Here is an 18,933-nt window from a genome sequence, read left to right on the forward strand (position 1 = left end):
AGTGGTGTACGTTGGATATAATCGAAGACAGGTCGCGAGGATAGGAAAGAAATGATGCAATGGTACTAGGCAGCTGTCTTCAGAAGTGTTGACAGGCGCACAGATTCTACGGCACAAGCGTGGCCAGACGTCATTGCAAGGCGGTGTTGCCATGCGCCACACTCGGTCACAAGCCACTCTAGACCATCGCTGAAAAAGTTACTGCGCCACATTTGCCATCCAGTCATATAAGCATTTTACGGCTTCTTCGAAGACCTGGAACAAATAATGAAAGAACAATATTTCGCATAATCGATCGTAGCAATACATGAATTGGATGGCTGAGATTCACGACAGCCTCTGCGTACAGAGAACCAGCAAATTTTTCCTAGGATGCACAAGAATATAGAGACAAATAAATTCCTGTAAAAGCTCCCGTTTCCCATAACGCCGTAAGAAGACAGTACTACCAGGCAAGACAGAGACTGTCTACCGTCCTCGGAAGCCTCCACCACGAGGTCCTCCTCTGCCACCACCCCTCGAGAAACCACCGCCGAAACCACCACCGCCACCACCACGGAAGCCACCACCGCGGGGGCCACCGCGTCCTCTGGGAGCGCCGCCGCGACCACCACGCATGGGGCCACCACGGCCACCACCACGGCCACCGCGCATGGGACCGCCTCGGGCACCACCACCAGCTCTCTTGGGCTTGGCAGCACCTGTATTCTGGTTAGGATCAAGCACATTGGATTGTTGCGCGAAGCGAGTGAAATCATACCGGGAGCGGGCTTGGGCTTGGGAAGGAACCTAGTTTTGCAAAGTTAGACAAGTTTCCATCATGATCAAGAACAACTCGCAACATACTTCTCCAAGGGAAGGAGCTTGTCGCCACCAATGTAGACCTTGTCACCAGGCTTGAAGGAGGTCGCGACAATTCCTTCCTGGGGCTTGATGGTGAAGTAGACCTGGTTGATAGGGCCCAGGACTTCATCGACCTTGCCGATAGGGGTCTATTAAAGAATTGCGTTAGCGCATCGCGAGTTTGCGGAGAGTAGCTAGGTCGAGCATACCTTGTTCTCGAGGTAGATGGGGGCGTTGAAGTAAGGAATCTTGGGGTTGATCGATTCGCAAACCATCTCGCCTTCGCAAGAATGCATGACAGTTCCCATCTCTAGTTATTCCGCGTTAGTCCCAATCACTCTAGTCGCATTTTGGCGTATAATTACCCAGAACTTGGGCAGGGGGACCGAGAGGTTGCTGGAAACCTCCGCGACCTATCCGACGAAATTTTCGTTAGCTCATACCCAGCGTTGCGATCAACCTCTTATGTTGCTAGAGCTCACCTCCACGGCCACCGAAACCGCCACGGCCTCCACGGAAAGACATCTTTAATTGCTGTTGTTGCGGTCGACCTGGATCTCGGAGTCCGGAGAAGTTTTCAAATGGTGGGAAGCTCGAAACGGTAAAGTGTCGCTAGCCGCAAGGGCAGTTTTCTGTCACGTGCTTCACCGCCTTCGGGCCCTCACTGTCGATTTGCGTTTCATGATCGTCCGATTCCGTAGATATAGTGAGTCAGACATCGTTGCTGGCCCTTCCCCTCTTCTCAGGTCTAAAACTCCCAGGTCGTTCTTCAGACGTTTCTGGATACAAAATGTCTTCTGAAGGCGCAAAGGACCTTCCCGTCCGGCCGGCGGCCGACGCCAAACCTGCTGGTGAGCCACTGCCTGCCCCGCCATAACGCTCTCAAAACCCCTCTTTTAACCTTCGAATGCGCCAGGTGACGGTCTCCCCGATTTCATTGTCGAACGTAACAACTTCTTCGAGGAACTCTGGCAGCAATATCTCGAGGAACTCAAGAACAAGCCCCACCCCGAAATCAAGGTCACGATTGAGCTTGGCGACGGAAACTCCATCGATGTCACCGCAAACGCCTGGGAGACCACCCCCGCACAGCTTCTGAAGAACGTGCCCAAAGAGTTGAGCGCCAATGTTGTCCTCGCGAGGGTTGGAAAGGAACTGTGGGATCTGAGCCGTCCGCTCGAGGGAGAATGCACCGTTTCTTATGTTCCCTTCGATCACCCCGAGGGTAGGGAAGTTTTCTGGCACTCTAGCGCCCACTGTCTGGGTGAGGCTTGTGAATGCGAATATGGATGTCTTCTGTCCCACGGTCCTCCTACCCCCCAGGGTTTCTTCTATGACATGGCCATGCCAGACAAGTAAGTGTGGGTGAGATAATGCCAAAGAACTATACTGATAGTGAAACAGCCGCGTCGTCAGGGAGACCGATTGGCCGTCATTGGACCGCCACGCCAACCGCATCTTCAAGGAAAAGCAGAGTTTCGATAGACTGGAGGTTACGAAGGAGAACCTCAAGAAGATGTTCGCCTACAGCAAGTACAAGCTGCACTACATTGACAAGCTCGTCACCGGAGAGAAGAGCACTGTCTACCGGTGTGGTTCCCTGGTCGACCTGTGCAGAGGTCCTCATATCCAGAGCACCGGCAAGGTCAAGACCTTCAAGATCATGCAGGTGTGTATAATCATGAGTCTATGCCTCGAAGATGTATGACTGACACTTCAAAGAACTCTTCCGCCTACTTCCTCGGTGACCAATCCAACGACTCTCTGCAGCGTATCCGCGGTGTTGCTTTCCCCGATAAGAAGCAGATGCAAGAGCACCTGAAGTTCTTGGAGGAGGCCGAGAAGCGCAACCACGTTAAGCTGGGCAAGGAGCAAGAGCTGTTCTTCTTCGACGAGGTTTCTCCAGGATGCCCCTTCCTTCTGCCCAACGGTACCAAGATCTTCAACGCCCTCCAATCCCTTTTGCGCTCGGAGTACCGCAAGCGCGGCTACCAGGAGGTTCAGACTCCCAACATGTATGATGTCGGCATCTGGAAGACGTCTGGCCACTGGGCCCACTACAAGGATGACATGTTCAAGCTTGACGTTGAGAAGAGGGAGTGGGCTCTCAAGCCTATGAACTGCCCCGGTCACTTTGTGCTCTTCGGCCACCGTGAGAGAAGTTACAGAGAGCTTCCCCTGAGAATCGCGGACTTTGGTGTCCTGCACAGAAATGAGGCGTCCGGAGCCCTGAGCGGTCTCACCCGTGTTCGCAAGTTCCAGCAGGATGACACTCACATTTTCTGTACTCAAGACCAGGTGAGTACTGACGATTGGAATTGCATTGTGACAAGTATTTCGAAGCTAACACTGTGAAGATCACTTCTGAAATCGAGGGTCTGTTCGACTTCCTGCAGGCTATCTATGGCCTGTTTGGTTTCACCTTCAAGCTGAAGCTCTCCACCCGGCCCGAGAAGTACCTGGGTGAGCTCGAGACCTGGAACTACGCAGAGGAGCAGCTCAAGGCGGCCATGACCAAGTTCAAGGGCAATGACTGGACCATCGATGAGGGTGATGGTGCCTTCTACGGTCCTAAGATCGATATTACCATCGCTGATGCACTCAAGCGAGAGTTCCAGTGCGCGACTATCCAGCTCGATTACCAGGCTCCTATCAACTTCAAGCTTGAGTACATGAGCAATGAGAAGGCTTCTGCTGATGCCGCTAAGGAGGGTGAGGCCAAGCCCAACGAGCCTGGTCCTGGCCGTGCCCGCCCGGTTGTCATCCACCGTGCTATCATCGGCAGTTTCGAGCGTTTCCTTGGAATTTTGATTGAGCACTTCGGTGGCAAGTGGCCTTTCTGGATCAGCCCTCGTCAGATTCTGATTGTGCCCGTCATGCCTGCTGTCAACGACTACGTCGAGGAGTTGCAGACGATTCTCCGCGGCGATAAGCTGAACGTGGACATCGACCTCAGCGGCAACACCATGCAGAAGAAGATCCGTACTGGACAGCTTCAGCAATATAACTTCATCTTCGGTAAGTTGACATTTGAATCTCTATTGTCTTAGAACCCGCGCTGATAGTATTGAATAGTTGTTGGTGCTTCCGAAAAGGAGAGCCGCACGGTTAACATCCGCAATCGTGATGACCCTGCCACCCAAAAACAGGGCGTGATGATTCCTCTCGACGAGGTCCGCGAGAAGCTCCGGTCTCTGAGGAAGGAGCGGAGACTGGTCAACGCTCTTTAAACGGAACATGCTTTTTCTTGCATCTGATCGTTTGCATCGCGGGTTCTGAATTACGTGCTACGAGATCTACGTGTCAATATACCATGACTTAGATACTAGATCGCATAAGAAGCGATGTGGGCATTGATGAGAGATTAGACCAGAAGACTAAGACGGAGCCAGCGCGTGATGAGGACGTGGTGCTGTGTTTCTTCTACGGTGATTTAGTATCTATATAGCCTTCGGGGTAAAAAGTTCACGTGTATGGCGGCAGAGGATATTGTTTAGAATTGCAAGGGCGTTAGAGCTAGCTGTTGATTGTTAATCGAGCCTCATTCATGATATTATTTCAAGCAATTGATCTCTCAAGGAAGGGGGTGAAGTCTCGCCCCAAATACTGGCCGCCGATTCGTTTCGGATGTCCGACCGTACATTCCCGAAACGCGAGCCAGACTGCTCGGACTTAATGTACCACGTTTTGCTTTTCCCCCTTCCATTTTGCACTCCCTGAGGACAGAATCAAGCCCTTTCTGATTGGGGGTGAGGATGATCCCTGTGTGCACAACAATTTTGTATACGGCAAGGTTCAATCGCATCACCGTCATGACTGATCCATGATGGCTCCGCCGTTGCACCGTCGCTCATGGCGCCAATCAAGGGCGTCGGCACTAATCTTCGCGGCGGCCTTTTTCTCCGCAGGCTTCATACTATTCTTCTACTCCAGACCTAGCTATGTCGCTCCAATTCCCGATCTCGAGACCAGTCCTTCCCTAGCTTCTCCCGATGACACCAATCCTTGCTTTGTGGATCTCGATCTTCTCCGACAGTACTCCAGTACCGCCACGGTACAATATGCGAGGCTCGAGATAGCCGTGACATCTACGGAAAACTTCACGGGTTATACGGATACTCTCAGCACGCGATTCCCAAAGTTCCACACCGTACGCTTAGACACAGAAGCCCCTCGAGAGGACCTGTCGCCGGAAAAATGTACTGCCACCGTGACCATTGAGGGGCCTCAGCCCAGTGCACCCCCGGATGCTTCCCATATCATATTCGGCCTTTCCACATCGACTGATCGTTTAATCGACTCCCTGGACGCGTTTGCGCACTGGGCTGCAGGCACCAATGCCCGGATCTTGGCTGTGGTTGATAGCGGGGGACGAAAGAAGGAGGCTGAGAGACGGGCGCAGGCGCTAGGAATCCGCCTCACCATCCTCCAGGAAGATAACGAGCGCTTGGATCGATACTTCTATCTAGTGCAGTACTTGTACAAGCACAAAGATAAGTCCACTCAGTGGGTGGTTATGATGGATGATGATACGTTCTTTCCGTCAATGACGCGGCTGGTGGATCGGTTGGCCACCTACGATGCCTCAATGCCCCAGTATGTCGGTGCTGTGACGGAGGATTTGCAGCAGATGTACAGTAGTGGCTACATGGCATATGGTGGTGCAGGGATCTTCCTAACTATACCGCTTCTCGAGCAGCTCCAGCCTTGGTTCGATGAATGTTACGTGTTTAAAGGGGGTGGTGACCACATGCTTTCGCAGTGCATCTATAAGCACACCAATACTAAGCTGTCCTGGGAGCGAGATCTTTTCCAGCTGGATCTTCGGGGGGATGCGTCAGGATTTTACGAGGCTGGGCGGGCTCAGCCTCTCTCCGTGCATCATTGGAAATCCTGGTTCCAGGCTGATATGGTGGCTCTCAGTAAAGCATCCAGCATCTGTGGCGAGGAGTGCTTGCTCCACAGGTGGCTACTACAAGACGAGTGGTACCTTGTCAACGGATTCTCCGTGATCAAGTATTCGACCGTGTCAGACGATCCCTTGGCCATGGAGCAGACCTGGAATGCTAGCCAGTATACCGGTCCAAACCCGTTTACCTACAGCTTGGGGCCATTACGCCGCAAGGATGAAAAGAAGATCTCTTTTCGGATGCGAGACGTAGTGCAAGAGAAGGAGCGAGTTAGGCAGATCTATGTGCATGAAGTGACACCTGAAGAGCTGGAGGTGTTGGAGGTGGTTTGGAATCATGCTGCGTGAGATGACTGTTTCGATTAGATAGACATAGACGTAGGAAGAAGCAGGAAAATATGTAAAATTACCTTCCACATCTTCCTCTCCCCGTGGTATGTGCCGAAGACCACAATGTGGTGGCCTTTTCGAAGTGGAAAATGCGGATTGCCTTAGGCACAAGACCATCGCACCTGATCGCGCCTGGCCAGGCGAGGAGTGTAAACCTGCCCACCTGTCTTGTAGAGGTTCCTGCTTTTGCATCCTCAAGACGCGCCGTTATGGAGACAAATTTCTCGCTAATTAGTTGCATTGCCTTCCTATGGGCTGCAACGCCTCCTCCTGCATCTCCGACTATGAACGGTTCCCCTCAATTGCTGCAAGTTGCGCGCTTCGCAGGGTCCAATCAGAAACCGATGTGAGTTGCCCGTCACACCTCATCACTTCACGAACTCATCTCTCAGATTCTTTTAATTTCTCCTCTCGGTGGTTTTCAGTCCCTCGTTTTCTGTTTCTTCCTGCCCGTTGAGTCTTCGAGCTTGTCTTGCCGTGTCTCTGCTGATCCCGCAATTCCAGCTTCTCCTGTTTCAGAGTAAATCCAGACCCTCCCGGACATTGGCGGGGCGCTGACCCAGAACGACGGCCTGACAGACGCCATTCCTCGTGAATTGACTGGTTCTGTACCTTCAACCCGCCGAGCTTGTCTGGAGAGAAGTGACAAAGAGAAAATAAAAAGGGAGAAAAAGCAACCTCAGCCGGAGCGAATTTCCTCTGTGTGAGAAGCCTGAATCCGCCAGGGAAAAGAAAGAGTCTCAATCCACCGCCGGGCCAGCCCAGCGGCTACTTTGCTACTATTAACTCACTTAACTCACTACCCCACCTGGTGCCATCCATCGGAACAACTCTCTCCCTACCTCATCGATTCTCCCAATCGGCCTCATAACTTCCCCTTTACCTCCCCCGCCTTACCTCGTCTCGCTTCTTTCTACCATCTTTCTTGTTTTCTTCTTTGTACGAGTGTTTATCATGGCCGACTTGCAGGGTCGCAAGATCTTCAAGGTCTTCAACCAGGACTTTATCGTCGATGAGCGCTACAATGTCACCAAGGAGCTGGGCCAGGGCGCATACGGCATTGTCTGGTAGGTTTGACATTCTCCGACAGAGTCGCTCATCGTGGAGGATGCAATATCGGTTTAATGGATCTTATTTTTCTAACAATTTCAGCGCCGCGACAAATGCTCACACTGGTGAGGGTGTCGCCATCAAGAAGGTCACCAACGTCTTCAGCAAGAAGATCCTAGCCAAACGCGCCCTGAGAGAGATCAAGCTGCTCCAGCACTTCAGAGGTCACCGTAACGTGCGTTATTATTATACCCATTCCGATTATTGCTCCGAGCCTCGAGTCTGACGTGAAAATGGCTTAGATCACTTGCTTGTATGACATGGACATTCCCCGCCCGGACAACTTCAACGAAACGTACCTGTACGAGGGTGAGGCTTCCTTCGGTACCCGCGGGCTACTAGTTCCTGATGCTAACACCATCCTTCATTAGAATTGATGGAATGCGATTTGGCCGCTATTATTCGCTCCGGACAGCCCCTAACCGATGCCCATTTCCAATCCTTCATTTACCAAATCCTCTGCGGTCTCAAATACATCCATTCGGCCAACGTTCTGCACCGTGATTTGAAGCCTGGAAACCTTCTCGTCAATGCGGACTGCGAGCTGAAGATTTGCGATTTCGGTCTGGCCCGTGGTTTCTCTATCGACCCGGAGGAGAATGCAGGATACATGACGGAATATGTCGCCACAAGATGGTACCGTGCGCCGGAGATCATGCTGAGCTTCCAGAGCTACACGAAAGCCAGTATGTGTCTCTCATCCTCCCCTGCCCCGGCGCTATTGCTAATATATACCCAGTCGATGTTTGGTCCGTGGGTTGCATTTTGGCCGAGCTGCTAGGTGGTCGGCCCTTCTTCAAGGGCCGTGACTATGTCGACCAGCTTAACCAGATCCTCCACTATCTGGGTACTCCTAACGAGGAGACTCTGAGCCGCATTGGCTCACCTCGTGCCCAGGAGTACGTTCGCAACTTGCCCTTCATGCCTAAGATTCCCTTCCAGCGCCTGTTCCCCAATGCCAATCCCGATGCCCTCGATCTGCTCGATCGCATGCTTGCATTCGACCCGACATCGCGTATCTCGGTTGAGGAGGCCCTTGAGCATCCTTACTTGCACATCTGGCACGACGCCTCGGATGAGCCCACCTGCCCGACGACCTTCGACTTCCACTTCGAGGTGGTCGAGGACGTGCAGGAGATGCGCCACATGATTTACGACGAGGTAGTGCGCTTCCGGGCTCTGGTCCGGCAGCAGTCGCAGGCGCAGGCCGCCGCGCAGCAGCAGCAGATTGCCCAGCAGACCAATGTGCCCATCCCCGACAACCAACAAGGTGGATGGAAGACGGAGGAACCTAAGCCCCAGGAAGCGCTCGCCGCAGGCGGTGGCCACCACAACGATCTGGAATCGTCGCTGCAGCGGGGCATGGATGTGCAGTAGGCCACTACTAGTTCCAGCCTGCCGCTGCCTTCTTCAAATACAGTGTACATGTGTTCAGATTAAGACAATGGTGGGGAGGAGAGGCCTGACTATTTGAGACGGATTATAATCATTATCGTTCCGGAAGTCGCGGGCGTTTCCTGGACTACCTACCGCTGTTATACGATATCATCCATATCGCTATCTATCCGTTATGCTGTCCTGTGTTATGCCCTTACTCCCTGTCTGCTGGGATTATGAATTCTTGAAATGCAAACGTACGCTCTTGGTCGGCTGCTGTCCTCTCATTGGATGAGGTTTTGTCATTGATTTTCCCCCATGAAAGAAAGAACTGGTTTTACTCGCATCCCGGAAGTGTCTTTGGAGACATATCTCGCCGGGAAACTGCTGCCTTGCAATTGAGCGCTGATTCGAACACGGTCTGCCTTGGTTGAATGCCTGATTCAATAGATAGAGTAGTCTGATAAATAGCATTTCTGCTTCTCATTCGACGAATGCGACCGCCCCTAGCATTATCTCCAAGTACTGCAGGCCATGTATCAGCCATAAACACGACCAGTCATCATCGGAATCCAGCATGCATGCTATGATAAATCGATGCAAGCATCACTAGCTAATGGCAGAAATCTAGTATCTACTTACTCATTACAAAGCAAATAACTAAGTTAACGTTAGCTTGGTAGTGCGATTATGTGATCATGCACAATCTTCAACCGGAACCTCCGCCCACGCGATCCCGCACCGGAGGATCCGCTTCCATCCGTAAAGGATGAACTCTTACACTGCAGTCCCCACGAAATATGGACTACTATCTTACATAGACTTCGACCACAACTATAATCAACTAAACAATAATAGAACTATAGTAGTATAGACTACCGAACAGCTACCCAAACCCCGTAGTAAAATCCCTCAACAGCGAATCCCACTGAATATCATCCAGGGGAAACATATCCTCCATATCGCCGTAGATACTATTACCTGGCATCCAGTCCTGAGACATCTCACCCTCAACACCCATACTACTATCCTGCTGTTGGCCTGCAGTCATCACGACAGATGCTGACGAGGTCGCACTATTCTCCTGCCTTATATCTCGTCCCACAACACCCGTAATTTGATATGGGTAACAACGCGCCAACAACCGCATCTTCGAACAGAGACTTCCTACAACATCCATCTCTTTGTCTTGGGCGGACATCCGTATTCCCTTTTCTTGCAATTTCGTTTCCAGTGCGGTGGCTAGCTTGGTGACGAGATTTGGGTAGTCTGCTGTGTCGATGATGGATTGGATTTGTGCTTGGTGGTCTTGGTTTGTTGTTGGGGAGGTGCTAGTTATGAGATTAAGAAGTGTCAATACGGCTGTGGGGATGTATCCCACTGCGGCGCAGATACGGGCATTAGTTATTATTGTCAACTGGGGAATCTCCGATACGGGGAGGCTCGTAATGATTTGTATGAGTTCCTTGCTTCGTTGGATGAGGGTCATTAGCATGTTGGTTCGGATGGCGTTGATGGGGTCTGCTGTCCATAGATCTTCGCGGAGAGACGGTTCCTCGAGACGCATTTCTGCGTACTTGAGTTCGGTGGATATTGCGGTTGCTGGATGGGTTGGTTGGTGGTCAGTTATGATTATGTGGGAGACTGTGGGTGATGTACCTGTTGATGGAGGGCAGCTTGGGAGATCTTTTGCTATACATGTCTGTATGCTATCGAATTGTCGCTGTAAAGAGCCGCGCGTGATTTGCACGAGGGCACTTCCGCCGGTTGCTTGCATCGAAGCGTATATTTCATCCATTGTTGCCATGAATGATTGTAGGTTGAGCAATGGTGCGATCCAGCGATCTGATGCGTATCCGGTGGTAGTGGATGATGCTAGACATTCAACAGCCTCTTTTATTCGATCATCGTGCTTCATAGTAATCGGCCTGCCGAGTGTGCCACAGAACCTACCAGCACGCATATATAATCAGCTCAAAGCCGCATGTACCAGCGAAGAGAAAGACAACATCAACTCACCCAACAGACAACCAATACGTCCCCAGCAGCGCGCGCTGCTCATCCGCACCCAGCCTATTCCTCTTATGCAGTCCCAAATCATACAAAATCGAGGTACAAAGCTGAACCAACAGCAAAAGCCTCGGATGATACTTCTCGGCAGGATACGAGTACCACGCACAATGAACCAACAATCCACGAAGCAACTCAAGACTCCTCTCCGATCGTGCCACGATCCTCGACGTAACATGGGTCATGACCTCCTCAGCGACAGTCCTGCGCAGAGGATGCGCACTGCCCACCGTCGCTGCCACGATGCACAGAAACAGAAACGGCTCTCGAACTCTGAGTCGAGCGGCTGTCTCTCCATGCGGAATCAAGACAAAGGGGAACTTGCGCACAAAGTCAGCTTTGAAGGTTGTGAGCATACGCTCGGTTTCAGCTGGACTCAAGAGGCCCCGATCTACGAGTGATGGCCGGTCCTCGAGAACAGAGCTGGTCGGCGGATCGGGGCCGTGGGACGGGTCTTTGGCTGCGTCTAGCAGCGCGGCTATATCTGTGTCTGTTGGGTTCTCTAGTGTAGAGGCTTCATGGGAAGATGAGTGCAATTCTCTATTGGTGTTCATGGGTGGGCTGTCATTCGTAGAGGTGGCGGGCGATACTAATGGCTGCCCGTTCTGTTGCTGGGTCAGGGTCGCCAGCTGCGACATGAGCTGGTCGACTTTCTTCTCTAGAAGCTCTACACGGCTATATTCATACTAGTTAGCATTGTAAGTGCTATTTGTCCTTGATAGAGGAGATTACCTCGGTGCGGCGTTCTGCCTCTGCTTACGCTTTGTCTGCGGAAGGTCAAGGTACGTGCATGACTTGCCTAGACGAGCGCATCGCTGGCACAGGTTGGCAGCCTGTGGCGTACACTTCGCCTTGGCGGTGGTGCATGCCACACATGCTCTCCTCTTGACTGCAGAGATGGGGGAGCTCATTCTGTCGCATAGTGAGGAGTCGGGGACGGGGGAAACGGAGCGGCCGGTTGATGAGGATGCTGACTACCGCTTCCTGAGAAGGAGTAGTAAGATCGGGGGATCGGATCGTCCGGTCGGGAGGGTTGGTAATCCGCCGAATGTATATAAATTTCCACGAGTATAGCGACAGAAATTGGAAATAGCATCAGACAGAATCAACTCAATTTGTTAACATTAAGATATACTTAATATCTACCCCCTTTATTCAGAATCCGAGAATGTCTTCATACGCGATCACTGGCGCCTCCAAAGGCATCGGCCGCGAATTCGTGCGCCAACTCGCCGCCGACTCAGCCAACACAGTCCTGGCAGTCGTGCGAGACCCCGAATCAGCCGAAATATCAGATCTCGCATCCAAGCACTCCAATGTACACATCATCAAAGGCGATGTCACGGACCCAAAATCCATTCTAGAGGCGGCCACAACCGCAGCCGCCATTACTGACGGCAAGCTCGACGTGCTCATTCACAATTCCAACGCCGTTGATACGGCTAGCATGGCCTCTACCCCAAGCCAACTACCATTCGACTCTCGAGAAATTCAAGAAATATTCAACCCGTCGCTCAACACAGCTATCTACGGCGGTCTATGGGCGACGAACGCTTTCCTACCCTTGATCGAGAAGGGAGTGCAAAAGAAGATCGTGCACATCTCTAGCGGCATGGCAGATGTAGAGCTTATCAATAAGGCTGGTATCAGTAACGCCGTTGCGTATTCTATTGCAAAAGCGGGAATGAATGTTGTGGTTGCAAAATATGCGGCGGAGCTTGCGCCTAAAGGGATCAAGGTTTTGGCTTTGAGCCCCGGGTGGGTTGATACATGGGAGGGTAAGTCAATTCCACTGCCCTTGACTTATTCTTTTATTGGTCTGTAGAACAGGGATGCTAATATAGTCGGTACAACAGGTGAGAAACCCGCTGGTGTAGTATACGCAAATGAGCTCTTGCTGAAAAAGTTCCAGTTGGTTGAGCCTGAGCTCAAGGAGCAGATCCAGCCCGAAGAGAGTGTTAAGAAGTGTCTCCAGGTGATTGAGCGCTTGGATGCTAAGTCTAGCGGGTTGTTTTTGAGTCATAATGGGGATAAGTCAAGGTGGTTTTGAGTGTGTGGATATTGCATGAGTTGTCTGGGCTGAAGTAAACGCGCGGTGACGTACATAGGCTCGGGGAGTAGTATTAAACCTAATAGTTCAGAGCCTTAACTATTCCGAAATCGAGCATATCCGGCTTTCCCTAGATATCCTTTGCGGTAACTCGGCCTGAGAGACGGCCGTAGATCGAGTGTGTGGGACCAGCGAGGCAGTCCTATCCCCTGCGGCCCTGGCCTACGTGATCGACAGTCTGCGTCTGTAATCCCGCATTTTCTCGGTCATGACCTCTTTAGCTTGAGTTGCTTGTTGATCTTCATAGCCAGTGCATGCGCTAGACTATGGAGACCCCAGAATTGGGCACAAAAAGGTTAAGCCAGGAAAGCAGACGTGGTTGCTGTCAATAGGACGCGATTGGGAAATCGATTCGCCCATAAAGCCCACCTGAATTTCCCTCGTGACCAAGCGTATGAATCTCCCCCTCCCCAAGTAAGATGAGCGGCGGCGAATATTTCTCTTCTCTTTCTGCCCTCTTGCGCAATCACTCAAGCCGATGCACAAAGCGAGGGAGGCGCCGAGCACACAGCCAAGGGTCGAAGTTTCAGAAGAGCCGGTGGCACCTCATCAAATTCCGAGTTCGGGAATAACTGTGGCACCTGCCTTCCATCTGATAACTTTATTGGAGACTGATTGGAAGAGAAACGAGGAGGGGCAGTCAGAGGTGCGAAAGTAGGCGAGCGGCGCTACTCCAGACTAGGAAAGAATAGCGGCAGGTGTGTCAATCTGGAATGCAGAGGCGGATCAGATAACTTTTTTGTTTTCCGACTCGGGGATGCCAGCCCAAGGAAGACGAGCCACCTTTTTACATCACTCGTGTATGTGCAGATGAAGAGATAATGTCAAAGGTCATTGTGTAAGCCTACCGCGTTCTCTGTATGACTCTCAAAGCTCAAAATATAATTTTTGGGGTTTCCTGGACCACTTACTCACAAATGCTGTGTTCCGATCTCGCTGGCGTTCCATCTGATAAGATGACCCCCTGTGGAGAGCGGCCCCTATTGGTCACCAAGGACCCATTTCTGGCAGTGCCCGGAATCACACGATCCGGTGTCGAATATTCCACGTCCTCCGGATCACCCTGTATTACGGGTCTCGCTGGAGATATACCCAATGAACTACCTGAATCGCAGGCAAACTGCGGGAATTGCTACTCCGTAAACTTCCAGGCATCTTCTTTCCCAACGGTGGAGTATCGAGCAGCAGAAACGGCATATACGTCAGTCCGTACCGGATTTTCGGTTCATTCGGCGATAGAAATAGAAGCAATCAATTTCTCTGCCCCTTCCCAGAGCAGATACTGACCAATATCACTCGGCTCCACCGTTACTGAGCCGGTCCCTCGGTCTCGGCTCCTGTGGCCTCCTCTTTCGCCGGAGTTATTGCGGTCTCCGTGCTTAAAAGCAGCTCTGCTCCCGGCCTTCGTTCCCTTCATTTTAGTTTCTGTTGGCTTCTCACATTTTGCGTGATCTCCCCTTACTTCTCTTTAATCTCCGCTCTTGTAATACCTGCGCCAAGCGTTCCATAATGCCGTCTGCTACAAGCATCGCTTCTTTCACGCGACAGTTCCGCGTCTTGGTCGTCGGGGGCTCATACGGTGGCTTGACTGCCGCGCTGACATTGCTTGACCTATCTCGCGGCCGAGTATGCCGTTTCAATTCGGCTCCAGATGCGCAGCCGCCGCAGAGACAGCTTCCAATTCAAATAACCGTCGTGGACGAACGTGACGGGTTCTGTAAGGCTCATCACTCATCTGACCTTCCCAGAGTCTTTGCGGTCCACGTCGCTAATGCGTACTCCTTGTTGTAGATCACTTAATTGGATCTCCCAGAGCTTTGGCATGTGACAACTATGCATCGAAGACCTGGACAAAGTTCGAGGACATTCCAGCTTTGAAGTCTCCGGATATTCGATTTCTGCGCGGCAGTGTGAATTCCGTGGACTGCCAAAGCAAAGTGGCCCGCATCCTTGACGCCCACACCAAGGAAACACGAAAGGAGAAATATGACTTTCTGATTGCTAGTTCAGGACTTCGACGTGTCTTTCCAACCGTCCCTCAGTCTCTTCGCAGAGACGAGTTTGTGGAGGAAGCCAAGAAGCACGTAGATGACATCCGCAATGCCCAGGATGGAATTGTGGTTATCGGAGGAGGTATGTAGCTTGCCCTTCATCAGGCACTCGGGATATCATATGACTGACCGAGCATAAACTTAGGTGCTGTTGGTGTTGAAATGGCAACTGAGCTCAGACTTCTTCATCCCAACCGGAATATCACGTTGATTCACTCTCGTGATCGTGTACTCTCAGCAGAACCTTTGCCGGCTGAGTTCCAGGAGCGTGTGGGATCCATTCTGCGTGAAGCAGGCGTGAAGATCATTTTCGGACAACGAGTGCTCGACATTACGGCTATTGAGACAGAGGGAGAGCGACGGCTGTGGAAACTTGAGCTGGCTGATGGGAGAAACATCTATGCAGGCCATGTCATGAATGCCATTTCCAAATCTGTTCCCACAACGTCGTACCTCCCAGAAGAGGCCTTAACTGAGGAGGGTTATGTCAAGATCCGAGCATCGTATGTCCCTCAAAGGATAATCACTCTAACGGGGCTAACCTTAAACCAGTACACAATTCCCCAAGAATATCCCGAACGCCGATTCCCATTTTGCCGTCGGTGATATGGTATCCTGGTCAGGAATCAAACGCTGCGGAGCTGCAATGCATATGGGCTATCATGCAGCCGTCAATGCTCATCAGCTCATGCTGTCGGAGGAATCAAACTACAAGCCTGAGTTTATCAATCTTCAGGAGGTACCTCCGGTAATGGCACTATCCATGGGCAAGACAGCAGTCACATATACCCCGGATTCGGGGACGAAGGATGGTGAAGATGTCCATGACGTTATGTTCGGCGAGGATATGGGTTATAGCAGTGAGTGACTCTGGATGGTCCATTTAAGATTAGTATCTAACATGATGCAGTTTGCTGGAACTATATGAGAATGTCTGAGCCTTGTCAGGCATAAAACACCCACACATGAATTTTTCACTTCTATTCGACAGATCGGGTATCTGTCACCTTTATGCCATTGGGAGTCTAATTAGACCTTTCGTCGCTATTTCTATGCTGTTGGGCATACACAGCTTGCTGGTTGAGTGGCACTGCCTAATCGACGGTTATCGTGTGGACCGAGCTAACTGGCGTTTGGACTTTCCTTCTTTGGATTTAAATGGGATTGTCTGACAAGACTCGTACTATAATTCGATGTGGGCATTCTTGTTCATAATATAACTGTATATGAGATATTAAGGAAGATGTTGTATTCGTGGTGTGATGAAGATTTGTAGGTTGGTTGCAGACAAGAGATGTAAGACAGGCAGAAGACCACAACGGGAAGGAGGGGGTCAGATGATCGACAGATCCAGCCAACAATAGTGATTTTATAGTTGTAGAGCTTGTTTGCACCGAGCCATCCCCTTCAAAGAGCGCCTAATTTAACGAGCACTAAATTACTAGTCATACGGTTCAAGGAGATACCATCGTAAACGACAACATCCATGGTATCGAGTTTCGTTAATTGAAATCCACCCCACGATTCGAAGCCAGTCAGAGAAAGAAACAGAAGATTCATTACTACATAGCTTGTGGTACCCGCCACTTGAAGAGAATCTAAACTCCTATAATACCAGTATCCCAAGCTTAAGCTTGAGCCTCTGCCAACGCCTGCTTCCTGGATTTGGACTGGAGGTCCAAGTAAGGAGCTTCACCCAGACTGCAGACCCGGTCACCAGCCCGGGCTTCAGCGTAGTCATAAGTGGCGCAGTGCCAGGTGGATCTGTTATCCCAGATGGCCATATCATTCTTGTTCCACCTGAAGCGAACCTGCGCGTCGTGGTTTTGTGTGACGAGCTGTCGAATGTCAGTTTGACTAAATGTTGGCAAATAGGTTGTTTCTGGCTCACATTGAAGAGATACTGCAGCAGCATATCGGACTCGTCCTTGGTTACCCCATTGATTCGCTTGGTGAATCCCTTGTTCACATAAACGGACTTCCAACCGGTAACAGCTATAACAACATTAGCACTGTCACTTAGATTGGAAATGAAGGTTGATGCGTACGGTTAGTACGAACGACAGGATGAACCGCCTTAAGGTCTTCACCCTGATTCAGTGGCGATCCTCGGATTCCCTTGCGTAGGGGATTTCCCAGCCTGCGTGCTTCGTCATGGAAGAAGCTAGCATCGTGCGTGGCTGTCAGACCCTCAAGGAAGGCAGCCATCTCAGGAGACAGGCGGTCATAGATCTCGTAGCCCGAGGCCCAGAGCGTGTCTCCGCCGGTTTCGGGCAGAGTGTGGATCTTGAGCATGGCGTAGTCGGAGGGTACGCGCTCGAAGCTGATATCGGTATGCCATCCTACGGAGGCGAAGCGACTCGTATCGCTGAGTTGGTGGGTAAGACCGCCTCCTTTCTTCTGCTTCTCGCTGCTGATGACGCTGATTTGGTCACCAAGTTCGCTGCCTTCTTCCGTCAAAGGGTGAACGTGGAGGCCAGATGATTCGGGCTTTAGAGGCAAATGTGAGCTGTCTATCTATTGACCATACCAGAGATCGCCAGGACCACTTACGCAACCAGCCAGAACAGTCAGCTTCTCGCCGAATTCTCTCATTTGCTGGGGGGTGACATCCTGGTCACGAAGGAAAACAACGCCTCTCTTCGAAACTGTCAATTGTCAGTATATGATATATTCTAAGAACATTTAGATAAGCGCAGAACATACTTGTCACCGCGAGGTCTTTGATAATCTGGTCGGAGTTTTCCGCTTTGAGTATGTCGGCCACCTGGAGTCCTCTGTACTCTCTACCAATGACTGGTGTCAAGTCTTGGTGAGAATACGAGTCCAACAATCCAGAGTATTGCAGGGGCTCTGAGATCCGCGGACGGGACTCCTCGTGTCCTCCGCGGATTGTCGAAGCTGAAGCACTCTCAACGGCTGACGGCATGGTGATTGCTTAATCAATGGTAATTATTGTGTGTCCCAACTAAAAGTACTATCTTGTGAAAATTAGGAGCAATCACTTCCGCGGCCTCCGACGGATTTACGAGCGATTATATACCGGGAAGTATACAGACCACACGAGGTTGCTGCGTGAATTACGACTGCTGCCGATGAACAATCTCCACTTTCGATAAGTGACGAGTATTGGGAACGCGACAGAAGCATAGAATATGGAAGTCGATCGTTCCACCTCTACCCGACTGGCACACGAGTAGAATGATGCTATCTACAGCTTTTGTCATTTGTCGCAAGTTCCAAACTGTTCTGCGACAACCTGACCCGGATTCTTAGCCGTCTGGTGACATGAATCGTTCCCCCGCATCCAGCACGATGAAAGGGTCTCGTTCTTCGCCCTGAGCGCCAGTCACAAGTCGACGGTGCTGTTATCGGCGGGGCATCGGCGAAATTCTCGGAGGAGGGCTTGCATCCTGCCAGCCTGTGTCACTTTAGCGCCGGCCGCTAAAATCGCCCTCTTGACGAATGAACAGTGTCTTCGTGGGCGGGCTTGCCAGTACGCTGCCCAGCTTCCCTGCGCATAGGCAAAACTGCTCTATAGTAGCAATCATCAAAATGCCAAACCTGGGGAAACGCGTAGGCTGTCCGTAAAAGGAATAGTTCATCTCATCGCTCCAAGCTGCAGCAAGCAGAAAAGAAACATCCGGGGAAGCGTATCGAGATCTTCAGCAATTTTCTACATGAACAAGATGGAAATGAAGACCTTAACCGGACCCATCTTATTCGAGGCGATTCTCCGAAGTGTCTAAAGGGTTATTGGCTATAAAAATTCAGGGTGCCGCTGGTGATATGACCAGGTTGCGCACACCAGGGCGCTCTAGGCGATGATGTGCTCGGTGATCCGTCTTGTGCAATCCGGTTAGTCTCTTTCTGGCTTGAAGGCTTGATTCATTCGTACAAACGGCCCAGACATGGTTGGTTGAAAGAATAACCACATTGTCTTCCGCCATCGCGAATCGTATTGGCGCTGCAGCCATCTCCGTAGTATGTATACTCCATAACAACATGTCATGCCTTTTAAGGCATACAACATGAAATAAGTATTTAAGTAGTCATGGAAGTTTCTCCCACGC

At 51.1% G+C, this 18,933-nt stretch overlaps 8 protein-coding genes across 8 annotated transcripts; 5 read left to right on the forward strand and 3 right to left on the reverse strand.

Moving 5' to 3' along the window:
• Positions 1-468: 468 nt before the first annotated feature.
• Positions 469-1,368, reverse strand: An01g09490 (uncharacterized protein; the record flags this gene model as incomplete). The annotated part of the gene is made up of 6 exons (XM_001389332.3): positions 469-701; positions 761-789; positions 847-992; positions 1,053-1,153; positions 1,209-1,256; positions 1,326-1,368. 6 exons carry the CDS (start codon positions 1,366-1,368, stop codon positions 469-471), a joined length of 600 nt encoding a protein of 199 aa, XP_001389369.1.
• Positions 1,369-1,633: 265 nt separating this feature from the next.
• An01g09500 (uncharacterized protein) lies at positions 1,634-4,073 on the forward strand (the record flags this gene model as incomplete). Its single annotated transcript, XM_001389333.3, has 6 exons — positions 1,634-1,694; positions 1,760-2,198; positions 2,248-2,512; positions 2,566-3,141; positions 3,201-3,861; positions 3,919-4,073. 6 exons carry the CDS (start codon positions 1,634-1,636, stop codon positions 4,071-4,073), a joined length of 2,157 nt encoding a protein of 718 aa, XP_001389370.1.
• Positions 4,074-4,669: 596 nt separating this feature from the next.
• On the forward strand, positions 4,670-6,492 carry An01g09510 (uncharacterized protein; the record flags this gene model as incomplete). Its single annotated transcript, XM_001389334.3, has 3 exons — positions 4,670-6,079; positions 6,135-6,186; positions 6,248-6,492. 3 exons carry the CDS (start codon positions 4,670-4,672, stop codon positions 6,490-6,492), a joined length of 1,707 nt encoding a protein of 568 aa, XP_001389371.3.
• A 604-nt stretch (positions 6,493-7,096) lies between these two features.
• On the forward strand, positions 7,097-8,629 carry An01g09520 (uncharacterized protein; the record flags this gene model as incomplete). Its single annotated transcript, XM_001389335.3, has 5 exons — positions 7,097-7,209; positions 7,295-7,427; positions 7,495-7,561; positions 7,624-7,938; positions 7,992-8,629. 5 exons carry the CDS (start codon positions 7,097-7,099, stop codon positions 8,627-8,629), a joined length of 1,266 nt encoding a protein of 421 aa, XP_001389372.1.
• A 337-nt stretch (positions 8,630-8,966) lies between these two features.
• Positions 8,967-11,610, reverse strand: An01g09530 (uncharacterized protein; the record flags this gene model as incomplete). The annotated part of the gene is made up of 6 exons (XM_059750572.1): positions 8,967-9,154; positions 9,272-9,289; positions 9,447-9,463; positions 9,520-10,578; positions 10,649-11,374; positions 11,432-11,610. The coding sequence occupies 6 exons, from the start codon at positions 11,608-11,610 to the stop codon at positions 8,967-8,969; spliced, it is 2,187 nt and encodes a 728-aa protein (XP_059603302.1).
• Positions 11,611-11,867: 257 nt separating this feature from the next.
• An01g09540 (uncharacterized protein) lies at positions 11,868-12,749 on the forward strand (the record flags this gene model as incomplete). Its single annotated transcript, XM_001389337.1, has 2 exons — positions 11,868-12,477; positions 12,556-12,749. 2 exons carry the CDS (start codon positions 11,868-11,870, stop codon positions 12,747-12,749), a joined length of 804 nt encoding a protein of 267 aa, XP_001389374.1.
• A 1,569-nt stretch (positions 12,750-14,318) lies between these two features.
• Positions 14,319-15,814, forward strand: An01g09550 (uncharacterized protein; the record flags this gene model as incomplete). Its single annotated transcript, XM_001389338.3, has 5 exons — positions 14,319-14,526; positions 14,601-14,942; positions 15,006-15,363; positions 15,413-15,720; positions 15,771-15,814. 5 exons carry the CDS (start codon positions 14,319-14,321, stop codon positions 15,812-15,814), a joined length of 1,260 nt encoding a protein of 419 aa, XP_001389375.1.
• Positions 15,815-16,488: 674 nt separating this feature from the next.
• An01g09560 (uncharacterized protein) lies at positions 16,489-17,789 on the reverse strand (the record flags this gene model as incomplete). The annotated part of the gene is made up of 5 exons (XM_059750590.1): positions 16,489-16,698; positions 16,752-16,855; positions 16,909-17,377; positions 17,414-17,508; positions 17,567-17,789. 5 exons carry the CDS (start codon positions 17,787-17,789, stop codon positions 16,489-16,491), a joined length of 1,101 nt encoding a protein of 366 aa, XP_059603303.1.
• Between the last annotated feature and the right edge of the window lie 1,144 nt (positions 17,790-18,933).

This window comes from Aspergillus niger, assembly GCF_000002855.4.
Source record: "Aspergillus niger supercontig An01".
In the NCBI taxonomy this organism is placed as follows: domain Eukaryota; kingdom Fungi; phylum Ascomycota; class Eurotiomycetes; order Eurotiales; family Aspergillaceae; genus Aspergillus; species Aspergillus niger.